Source organism: Myotis brandtii, unplaced genomic scaffold (assembly GCF_000412655.1).
Source record: "Myotis brandtii unplaced genomic scaffold, ASM41265v1 scaffold305, whole genome shotgun sequence".
Lineage (NCBI taxonomy): Eukaryota > Metazoa > Chordata > Mammalia > Chiroptera > Vespertilionidae > Myotis > Myotis brandtii.
Genome location: NW_005361652.1, coordinates 4,048,242 through 4,060,340, shown reverse-complemented (window position 1 = coordinate 4,060,340; position 12,099 = coordinate 4,048,242). Strand labels below are relative to the sequence as shown.

The following is a 12,099-nucleotide window of genomic DNA, read 5'->3' as shown; positions in this document are numbered from 1 at the left end:
TGCATATATCCTTTCTGATTGGTGTTTCTGGTTTCTTGGGATATATTCCTAGAAGTGGGATCACTGGGTCAAATGGGAGTTCCATTTTTAGTTTTTTGAGGAAACTCCATACTGTTCTCCACAGTGGCTGCACCAGTCTGCATTCCCACCAGCAGTGCACGAGGGTTCCTTTTTCTCCTCATCCTTGCCAGCACTTGTTGGTTGATTTGTTGATGATAACCATTCTTACAGGTGTGAGATGGTACTGCATTGTCGTTTTGATTTGCATCTCTCGGATAATTAGTGACTTTTGAGCAGACATAACCTTTAAATATAGTTTGGTATATATCCTTCCAGAATCAGTTGTGTTATTTTATTCCAAACTGTCCCATCAAAATGGGAAAAATACAAAGCATTTCAGTAAAATGTATAAATGTTTTAGTTTCCAGTATTTATATTAAATATTTAGAGATTGAACTATTACAGCACATAATTAAGGTAGTGAATTTCCACCGTCACCATCAGTCCCTATACATTTGAGAGGTGGCTGTACATTGCTGCCCTTATTTTTCTTGCTCATCAGTCAGGTAAAAGGGATCATAACCATGTGACCTAACTTGATTACATGTATTAGTGTTTCCTTTAAAAAATTTTCCCCCAGCAACTTCTATTGCATAACTAATTCTGTTTTCTAAAAAATGTTTAAAATTCACATTGTCCCAATACCAGCTGGGATATCACAGTTTGAATTTCTACTTTTTACCCCCTTCATATTATAATTTCCACCCATGTATCATCATATAATAGTGAACTCATTTACACTAATTAGCAGTCTTTGCTAAATGCATTGTATTTTAATCCATATTTGTAATGTCATTAAAACATCTGGACTGGAAATAAACATCATATCTGTCATAGATGAACGGCTAGCTAGACTTTTGGTATGACCAGTACTTACTTTTTATTTTTTTTTTATTTTACTTATTTTTTTTGTTAATCCTCACCCAAGACTAGTTTTCCATTGATTATTACAGTAGAAGGGGGAGAGAGAGAGAAAAACATGGATGTGAGAGAGACACATCAATTGATTGCCTCCTGCACATGCCCCATTTGGGACTGGGGGTCAAACCTGCAACTCAGGTACATGCCCTTAACTGGGAATGGAACCAGTGACCCTTTGGTTCGAGAGACGACACTCTAACCACTGAGCGCACACTGGCCAGGGTAGTACTTTAATTTTGTAGTTCACATTCCCAAGACATTCTTTTTTTTTTTTTTTTTCAGTAAAAGTATAGAGTACCTATTGTATTCAGAGGAACAGATAAAAAGAACTTCCTCTCTTTTACTTTTCCTAATTTATTTATGCCAGAGAAGGCATTTCCTATAATGTGAGGAAATTATTATTTTGGGGTAATGGAGGTAGATATGTTTCTGAAAATTCGTTCATTATACTTATGAGATATCTCAATTCAAAGCCTTGCACATAAACCACAGGACAAGGTTTTTTGTTTGTTTTACCTTTTATTTTTAAATAATTGTAAATTCACAGGAAGTTAGAAAAATAGTACCTTATGTACCCTTCCAGCTTTTTGGTCTGTAGTACAAAACCAAGAAGTCAACATTGGCACATTACTGCTAACTAGACTATAGACCTTACTCAATTTTACCATTTTTTAAAACCTATATTGATTTCTGTGCATGTAGTTCTATGCAATTTATTTTTTTGTCTTATTGCTGTATTTATTTATTTAAATTTATTTTAAATATATAAAATTTAAACATATACAAAAGTAGGGAGACTAGAATAATAAACTTCCAGGTACCAGCTTCAACATGATCAAATCTTAGCCAATCGATCCTGTTTCCTCGTTTCCTTTACTCATGCTCCCCTGATACCCCAATCCAGGTTATATATATTTTTTGAATAACAACTTTATTGAAATATAATTCACATACCATACAAATTACCTATTTAAAGCTTTTAATTCAATGTAGTTATAGAATTGCAATCATTACCACAATCAATTTTAAGACTTTTCATCACCCCAAAAAGAAACTCCATACTCTTTAGTTATCACCCCCTGTCCCCAGATTTATCTCTTCCCCCAGCTATAATCAACCACTAATCCATTTTCTGTTACTATAGATTTGCTTACTATGGACATTTCATATAAATGGAATCATACAATATGTTGTCTTTTATGACTGGCTTCTGTTATTTGTATAATGTTTCAAGGTTTATCCATCTTGTAGCATATATCAATACTTTACTTATTTTTATTGTCAGATGATACTCCACTGTATGGATATACTACATTTTAATTAGTCATTCATCAGTTGATGGACATTGAGTTCTACTTTTCGGCTATTATGAATAATGCTACTAAGAACATTTGTGTATAAGAACATTCATGCACAAGTGAACATATGTTTCCATTTCTCTTGGGTTTATACCTAGGAGAGGCATTTCTGAGTCATACAGGAACTCTACACTTAACCTTCTGAGAAAATGCCAGATGGGTTTCCATAGCGGTGTACCATTTTACATCCTGCCAGCAGTGTGCATAGGATTCCAATTTCTCCACATTTCCCCACACACCTGTTATTATTTTTTTCAGTTTTTTTTTTATTTCAAGAAGGATTTTAAATATAATAATATTACATGCAATAGACCTTAATATTTCAAGAAAAATTATCTTAAATAATGTTACATGCAATAAACATTAATATCTCAAGAAAAATGATTTTAAATATGATAATGTTACATGCAACAAACCAATTATTCAAGAAAAATGACCTTACATATAATATTACATGCAATAAAAATTAATATTTCAAGAATAAAGATACTTTAAGTATAATAATATTACCAAAACTGTACTAACATAGTATGATATCACAATAGTTGTAGGAAATATTAAAAACCTGCAAATAACAGGATTACTTTTATTATATTCTAGACTATTTTTCCCCCCTCTGGCTCTGTTTGTTTTCATCAGTTTATGTTGTTCATTGTATTCCATAAATGAGTGAGATCATATGATATTTATCTTTTTCTGACTGGCTTATTTTGCTTAGCATGATGCTTTTAGAGTCTATTTTGTTGGATATGAGTATTGCTACTCCAGCTTTTTTTTCTTTTCCATTTGCATGGAAAAATTTTTCCCATTAAATTTCTTATCTCTGCTTCATTTATCTCTTCTTCTGGAGAATTTTCTAGTTCTTTCATTTGGAGGGGTTTTTTTTTTGTCTCCTCCTTTTGGCTATCTATTTAGGTTTGTGACTATGTTTTAGGTAGATCCTCGACACCTCTCAATCTCTAGTGCAGGGCAGTGTTAAAGGCTATTTCTGACTAATTGGATCAGGCAAAGATTCAAAGCCTCCAGAGACCACCTCTGTCTGCAGACTAATAGGATTCCAACTTGAATTGCCCCAGGCAGTCATCCTCGGGTGTGGTGAGGTTTTTTTTCCAACAGGGTGGGGCAGTTGTTTCTGCCTGGAGGCTAATTGTTATTTTTAATTTCTTAAGTGGCCTTGCAGATCCTTGCTTTCTATTACATTGAGTACTTCATGCTATTCCCTTCTGGCCTGTAGAGTTTCTGATGAGAAATCAGGTGTCAGCCTTATGTAAACTCCTTTGTAGGTAACACTTTTCTTTTCTTTTGCTGCCTTTTAAGATTCTCTCTTTGTCTTTAAATTTTGGCATTTAATTATGATGTGTCTGTGTGTGGGTCTGTTTGGGTTCTTCTTGTTTGGGGTTCTCTGTGCCTCCTGAACTGGTGTGACTTTTTCCTTTACCAGCTTAGGTAAGTTTTCTACCATTATTTCTTCAAACACCTTCTCTATTCCTTTCTCCCTTTCTGCCTCTTCTGGCACACCTACTATCCTAATATTGTTACTTTTCACATTGTCCCACAGCTCCCTTAAGCTGTCCTCCTGTTTTTTAATTGTTTTTTTCATTTTGGTTCTCTAATTGAGTGATATTTTCAACTCTGTCTTCTAATTCACTGATTCGATCCTTAGCTTCCCCTAATCTGCTATGTATTCCTTCCAATGTGTTCTTTATTTGTGGTATGTCATTCTTTATCTCAGACTGTTCTTTTTTCATAGTTACTATATCTTTTTTCATACTGTTGAGCATTTTTAACATCATTACTCTGAACTCTGTTTCAGACAAATTTCTTATCTCTGCTTCATTTATCTCTTCTTCTGGAGAATTTTCTAGTTCTTTCATTTGGAGGGGTTTTTTTTTTGTCTCCTCCTTTTGGCTATCTATTTAGGTTTGTGACTATGTTTTAGGTAGATCCTCGACACCTCTCAATCTCTAGTGCAGGGCAGTGTTAAAGGCTATTTCTGACTAATTGGATCAGGCAAAGATTCAAAGCCTCCAGAGACCACCTCTGTCTGCAGACTAATAGGATTCCAACTTGAATTGCCCCAGGCAGTCATCCTCGGGTGTGGTGAGGTTTTTTTTCCAACAGGGTGGGGCAGTTGTTTCTGCCTGGAGGCTAATTGTTATTTTTAATTTCTTAAGTGGCCTTGGGGCAAGGTGTTTTCCAATAGGGTGTGTCGACTGTCTTCCCCCCAGGCAAGGCAGATGTCTATGTGGGAAAGATGTCCTTCACTGTGTGAGGGAATGACTCAGCCCGGGAAACTTGGGGTGTCTGCCTTCTGAGCTCTATCCCCTGAGTCCCCAGTCGTGGGTTCTGCTCTCACAGCTCCAGTCCACTTCACCCTCCCTCTGCCAGAGCACAAGGTGGGTGGCTGCACAGGGAATGTTTGTGCATTGGCCCTTCAAGAGGGTTCCCAAACTTTGAGCTGCCACTCCCTGGCAGACAGCACCCCACTGCTTTTCACAGCTAGATGTTATGTAGGTACCCTCCTCGGATTGGTGTTATCTGCTGGGGAGCCCAGCTTCAGGATTAGATCCCAGAGTTCTCAGTGGCACCCCCACACAACTGAGATATCTCTTTGGGACTTCAGTTGATGTCTGTGGGCGCCCGGCCAGCCCTTTCACGCCTTTGCCCCTCCTACCAGTCTCTATGTAGTCTCCCCCTTCGATCCTTGGGTATCAGGGTTCTCTCCTGTGAGTTTTCTGTTGATTATTCAGGAAGCCTTCTCGTATTTCAGTTGTAATTCCAGCTTGTTCCTAGAAGCATGTCAGTGCAGCATCCTCCTACTCTGCGGCCATTTTTCATCTTTCTCTGTTCAATTTACACAGGCAAGGTTTTAATATTTATTTGCTGGCATCTATGCATGCTGTAGCCAAAGTATTGGCTCTCCCTCCATTGTGTACCTCACTACCTGTGATCCATCCCTGCTATCACTGACACACTTATATACCATTGCCATTAGAACACTGTTTCTCAACCACAGGCAATTTTGCCACCTACAGGACATTTTGAAATGTCTGGAGACATTTTTGGTTGCCACAGCTTTAGAGGGATGATGCTACTGGCATTCACTGGTAGAAACCAGAGTTGCTTCTAAACATCCTGTAATGTGCAGGACATCTTCCCATAAGAAAAACTTATATGGCCCCTAATGTCAGTAGTGCTGAGGTTAAGAAGCCCTGCTGTAAAGGATGATTACTTTTGAGAGGCAGGAGACAGACACCTTAGGAATCTGCCCCGGATGTTTTACTCTTTGCATAGTCTCCCTCCCCAACTTTTTAATTTTTTTTCCTGCTGTTTGGAGAAGAGAACTTTGTCTCCAATTCTAATGGCTTTCTCCCAACTTTTCCTTACAGGTTTTCAAAAATACCTGGCAACAAATATGGAAAATAATTCCATAACTTTGTTGAAATGTTGCAAAAAGATGACTTCTACATCCTAATCCTTGAATGACTCAAATTGGTGCCAGGTGGAGGATTCCCATCACCTCTCTCAGAACAAAACTAGATCATTCTGTTGTCTTAGTTGATATATTTTCTGTGACTTGAAATAAACTTTGAACACAGTTTTAGTATAATGCAAATTGATACACATGAACTTTTTGCTTTAAAAAGCTGAATACCAAGGGTAAAACCTTAGATGTATTTTCTACCCTTACTGCAATATTGTACTTCAATGTTATATTGCCATAGTTCTGTTTTTCTTAAGTTAACCATTTATTCTTCTTTATTATATTTGAGAATTTCTCAGAAACAAATTTTTCAGAAACTTAGTTTCTACTTAGTCTGCTTCCTGTGGTAATAGTAAGATTTGCCCTTTGAGAACTTGCTAGAACTTCTGAGTCTACAGGAAGAAAAAAACATGTGCTTAGAGCTATAAAATGATAAAAAGGCCAACAAAACAGAGAGCCTAGCAGAGTAGTGTATTTAGTTTATAAAAATCCAATTATCAAAATGCATTTTTTGTCAATAGTAGGTCTATTCACATGCATAGTTCAGAGGTAAGACAAAAATGTATTAGCCACTGGTTCTAGTGTGTCAACAACACGAAACTGGACATTTCCTTCTCCCAAAACCCTTCAGTCTAGGTAGTCAACCTTAAAAGTTACAAAATCCACTAATTTTTCACATGTTCAAGATAAAATAAAAACTGAACAGCAATCAAATGCACAAAATGTATTTCATCCTACCTAAGTCACTAACCTATAGGCCTACCCTGTAACCAGATTTATTCTGGGAAATTAAAACAGAAAACCTTAAAACTTTTACATTCCTATTTATTTTAAGAGGACCAAATGTAGAGTCCAAGCAGATAGATATGGTTGTCTCCCCTGCCTGCTTCCTTGCAGATAGATATGAACATAATTAGTGCCCTTGCTCTGACTTATGGCTCTTTCAGCCTACTGTTTCTTCTCTCATAGTAGCATTAAGGAGAAACATGATTTCTCTCCATCAGGCCAACCTCAAGAGGTTATGAGGTGCCTTAATAATTAGTAAAGTTCCACTGGAACTACTCGAGCCTATTTATATTCTCAGAATCCTACCCCCAGATTAGGAGTATGGTCAAGTGAATTAAAGCCTGCAATAGGCTTAGAGAATGTAATAGCATATTGCTTATATATCAAGCAAAAGAATGCAAAGATAATCAACTTTACGAGACATTGAAATTGAGGGATTTTTTACTCTGATATATAAACATTTACTATAAGAGTTTGCTGAATAAGATACTTCGTATTACAACCTAAGAAGAAAAACTTGCTCAAAACAGCTTAGGAGATTTCTAGGTGTCATGCACAGCCCCAAATTGGGCTTGGATGTTGATTATATGTAGGACTTATTATTATCTCTACCTTTTCTGCCTACTTACATGAATAGTCTAGACCAGCAGTCGCCAACGTTTCGGACCCATCGGACCACAGGTGGTCTGCAGGCCACCAGTTGGTGACCGCTGTTAGACCTTGATATGTTGATTTTAGCAGCAGTCATATCTTGGAAGTGTCAATACAATTTAGACATTGAGATCAAGAGTAAAGCCTCTCATTAGGAACTCATAAGATATTCAAGGAATACTAAGGTTCCAAACCAAACTCATTGAAAACCAAATTATCATTTGGTCAGCAGCTGTCTAATAAGAACCATATTGTCAAGGTTCCATTGTGCATGTTTCTAAAGCCTTATTAAATTTAGACAGCTGAAATCCAGGAAGTTGGCAACAGTAAGGGTACCCCAATCGATTCCTACAGAAACATCTGTTAGTACTTTTTACTAATGTCCAATTAATACATGAAACATAATTCACTACCATAAGATCTGGACTTACCTTTATTTTGTTCAGACTAGTGACTGAAAAATACTTCAAGTTACAAGTTATACAGGTTTCTGGATAATTAGAAACTATCATTTATTCATTTTTGGTCACTTAAAAGAAAGAAATAGGTGCTATAATGCTAATTCAGTAGAAACAGTCTTTTAAATCTGATGGATTGACTTGTCTTTGGGCACAATGAAATGTGAGGTTTTTCCCTCTTTTAAGGGCCCTGGTCTTTCCTTCTACTGATTCACTACTAACATCCGGAGCCAGGAGGATAGAAGAAATAAAAAAGCATTTTGACAGGAGAAAAAAGGCATTTGGCTTATGTCATTATGGGAATGATTCCCTAATGAATAAGTATGTAGGAGCAAAAAGATGTTATCAAAATTCTAAATTATCTTTTATTAAAACTAGAGATTAATACACCCCCTTAATAAAAATGGCGATAAAGAGCCCCTGTTGACTAAATTGTCCTAAGATCAAATTCAAGTTTTTGCAATTATTTCCAACAGAGCAATGCAAGCTAATGACTATAGCTGACTCTCAGTTATACAATTTCAGTTATGATTAGCATACTTTCAAGATTTTCTTTCCCAAATGGAGAGCCCAGATAAAGTAATAAAAGATGCATTCATTAAGCAAAGAAGAAAATCCTTTTTTTTTGACAAGCAAAAATAAGTATAGCATAAATGGCTGTTCACACTGGATAAGACCATGTTTAAAAATAACAGTAAGAATGTTCATATTGTATATAGAAATGGGGTTCTTGGTATTTTTATGTTTTATTTATGCTTATTGTGTTTCGTCATTAATTCTTAAATAAAATTTTATTTTAAAAAAGCACCCTACTTCGAAATCTTTTTTGATGATGGGAGGGAGGGGAGAATATGACCCAAGGTCCAGGCGAAAGTAACACTTGCAATCAAGAAAATCACCTGGGGTTAAATTGTCATCCACCTCTGCTATCAGACCTTGCTGTAGTCATGGCATTCTAAAATGATTTATGGCTATTTTCTGAAGAAAGGCTCCATGGACTTTGCAATTATTATGGCATTCTAAAATGATTTATCGCTATTTTCTGAAGAAAGGCTCCATGGACTGCAATTATTGTGACTTCTGAAGTTCTTGGGTTCCTTTTAAAAAATTATCTTTATTGTTGAAAGTATTACAAAAGTTCCCTTCCCCCATTGACCTCTTCCACTCTGTTTCTGCCCCCTCCCCCACCCCACCCTCAGGCCTTCAGAGCACTATTGTCTGTGTCCAAGGACAATGCATATATGCATATAAGTTCTTTGGTTAATCTCTTACCGCCCCCTTCCCTCTGAGATTTGTCCGTCTTTTTGATGCTTCCATGCCTCTAGATCTATTTTGTTCATCAGTTTATTTTGTTCATTAGATTCCACATATAAGTGGGATCATGTGATACTTGTCTTTCTCTGTCTGGCTTATTTCACTTAGCATAATACTCTCCAGGTCCATCCATGCTGTCTCAAAGGGCAAGATATTTTTTATAGCTGCATAGTATTCCATTGTGTAAATGTACCACAGCTTCTTTATCCACTCATCTACTGAACACTTGGGCTGTTTCCAGATCTTAGCTATTGTAAATAGTGCTGCTGTGAACATAGGGGTGCATACATTCTTTCTGATTGGTGATTCAGGATTCTTGGGATATGTTCCCAGAAGTGGGTGAAATGGCATTTCCATATTTAATTTTTTGAGGACGCTCCATACTGTTTCCATAGTGGCTACACCAGTCTGCATTCCACCAGTAGTGAACTAGGATTCCCTTTTCTGCACATCTTCGCCAGCACTTGTCTTTAAGTTCAGAAAACAAAACTGAATCCAACCAAAAAAAGAATGCCTGAGAGTCAAGTCTTGAGAAGCACGTTCTTGTCCTTAAGTGTCTGCCCAGACCAAGTAAGTTGTTGAAGATACAAAGGAGAGACTAAATGCAGATTGTGGTCCTTATAAGTCAGAAATTTTCTTTGTTGAAGTAGAATTGAACCTTCCTAGGATCCAGACTGGAGTATTGGTGACAACATTTGCGCAGGGACTTTGCCAAAGCCTGAGGACCACATAAAAAGACTCCAACCACAGACCTGCAAGAAAAGAATAGTTGGCTAGTAAAGGCTGCGATGTTGTTAGAATGGAGAAATGAGGTCTCTACTACTGACAACTCTGCATAGAAATTCAGTTGTTGACACCCTTCTCACATTCTTCATAGTAGTTTTCTTACTTTTTCTTCTTACACGCTCCAAATGAGCTTTCAGCCCTTATCACATCAGTGATTCTCAACCTTGGCTGCACATTAGAATCACCTGGGAATCTTTTTTAAAATCCTGATTTCTGGGCCCCATCCTCCTGGGAATCTTTTTAAAATCCTGATTTCTGGGCCTCATCCTCCGGAAATTCTGTTTCTTTGTTACTAATGTTGTGGCCTCACCCCATAACAAAGAAACAGAATTTCCGGAGGATGAGGCCCAGAAATCAGGATTTTAAAAAGATTCCCAGGTGATTCTAATGTGCAGCCAAGGTTGAGAACCACTGCACTAGGTACTCAGCCTTGCCTGTTCTATTCAGAACATGTTCAGCTGTAGTGGTTAAGTGCTAGCTAGACTAGTGAGCCAGGCTGCCTGGGTTAAAATCCCAGCTCTGACACTTGTCCAGCTGTGTGACTTTAGGCAAGTTTCTTAACCTCTCTGTGTTTCAGTATTTGCCCCCACTCTGTAAAATGATGATAAAAACAGTACCCACCTTACAGGATTGTTTTAAGGTTTAAATAAAAATCATTGGTGCCATTAAAGCCATTTGTGTAATTGAATTGATCTTCACCTGCCAGTTGTTCCTGGAATTTATCTAACACAATCAGCTTAATCTCCTTCTCATCAGAATGTCTGACCTCAGGGCACCAGGTTTTCCTGTGTTTCAAACCCCTCCAGAAAGACTGAGGTCAGGTAATCAGCTAACTAGATAATACAGCCCAAATCCTTGCTGCTTTGAGGTCACTAAGTCAAAAGCAATGCATTAGAACTGTTCCAGTTCTATTTCATTTGGTAACACAAATCAGAACTGAGTCTCCTTGCCTCACTATTTGAATGGGGGGTTGTGGTGCAGCCAAACGTATTCTCATCAATTATGAGATCATGACCCTTATTTGGCTGAAACCCCAGATGGAATTTCCTCAGTTTTAAGCAATAATCTAGGAATGGTGCAAGTAGTTTCTTCCCCAGAGGTCTTTTCCCAAGAGTGTTCAACATACCATAATGCCTTTCCTAAACCCTAAGTCTGTAAACTCAACTAATGAGAGGAGAATACACTTACTTGGGGTGGATGGTAGCTATTGTAGAAAACTCTTTATCCCACATAGGTCTCCCAAAGAAAGTTTTGTGTTTCAGACCTGTCAGGATGTCTGTGGCTTTGTCAAAGTTTAATGCTGCATGACCAGCCTGGAGTCAGAGAAATAAAAAGTTAGAAAAAGAAGGCTCTGATAGTTGTCTCTTCCTTCAGCCACTTTTAAACTTGAATGTGAGGGTGAGAGCAGGTAGGAAGTCACACACACAAAAATTATTTCCAATCAGCACACACTGTCTTTGGTCTGACATTCAGCTTGCATCCAACATGGGAATTAGTGTGTTGTTTGAACTCACAATGTTGCTGTCCCATCCGGTGAGGAAGAGACGGAAGTTTAGAAACCCAACTTTGCCTAATTCCTCCATCTCCTGTTCCAGGGAAGCCAGTAGGTCATTGAACCAGGCAAAGGCACCTGTCTCCCTGCAGATCCAGTAGAAATATATCTGGAATCACCAAGAGAGAACATAGCCTTTTATAAATGCCCTTTACAATGTGCATTGTAGTGACATGATTAGGTAGATATACTGTATATTTGTTGATCAAGTTTAGGGTGACCCGAGAAATCACCTCTACAGAACAGCAGACCTTAGGCAGCTCAAATGTCCAGAGTCCTAACAATTTCCCTTGTGGAGAAAGATCACCCGCCAATGTCATTTTTGTTTCAAGGTAATTTTAAACTCAAATTGAAAATGAAGACCCTATTCTTATAGTCAATCTGTAGAAGCAGATGCCTTGGCAGAGAGAAGTGATCACTTGGTCTCATAACTCCAGGGAGGGGTGCTTGCTCATCAGTTGTAAAGAGCTTAGCCCATGAAAGCAATGGACCTGTCAGGCCCACACCAGATAAAAGGTGGTATGAGGGAGTGTACCGTTTGTGTTTTGAGGTTGTGATCTGCATGCCGGAATTTGTACCAGATGGACTTCAAAATGGAAGCAAAGGGGGTGACCCCAATTCCTGCTCCAATCAACATAGCCACTTCATACTGAAAAACATCCTCACTGGCAGTGCCAAAGGGACCATCCACCTCAATCCTGGCAGAAGACAGAAGGCAATAGGCAAGTG

At 37.9% G+C, this 12,099-nt stretch overlaps 2 protein-coding genes across 6 annotated transcripts in view; one reads left to right on the top strand and one right to left on the bottom strand.

Moving 5' to 3' along the window:
• Positions 1–11,986, top strand: part of CSTF2 (cleavage stimulation factor, 3' pre-RNA, subunit 2, 64kDa) — a 35,038-nt gene extending 23,052 nt beyond the window's left edge. For 2 of the 3 annotated variants that reach the window (XM_005869892.2, XM_005869893.2), the window contains one exon: positions 5,729–8,523. The gene's annotated coding sequence lies outside the window, so the exon portion shown is untranslated. Of the gene's footprint in view, positions 1–5,728; positions 8,524–11,920 lie in introns of those variants that run through there. The other variant, XM_014542616.1, reaches the window with a different exon arrangement.
• The window catches only part of NOX1 (NADPH oxidase 1), a 28,076-nt gene continuing 25,481 nt past the window's right edge, over positions 9,505–12,099 (bottom strand). Inside the window, exons 10-13 of one of the 3 annotated variants that reach the window (XM_005869889.2) lie at positions 11,906–12,068; positions 11,333–11,479; positions 11,007–11,131; positions 9,505–9,784 (exon numbers count right to left, since the gene is read on the bottom strand). In XM_005869889.2, the coding sequence (XP_005869951.1) occupies positions 9,658–9,784; positions 11,007–11,131; positions 11,333–11,479; positions 11,906–12,068 (562 nt within the window). In that variant the 3' untranslated portion in view covers positions 9,505–9,657. The remainder of the gene's footprint in view (positions 9,785–11,006; positions 11,132–11,332; positions 11,480–11,905; positions 12,069–12,099) is intronic. The other 2 variants (XM_005869890.2, XM_005869891.2) reach the window with 2 other exon arrangements.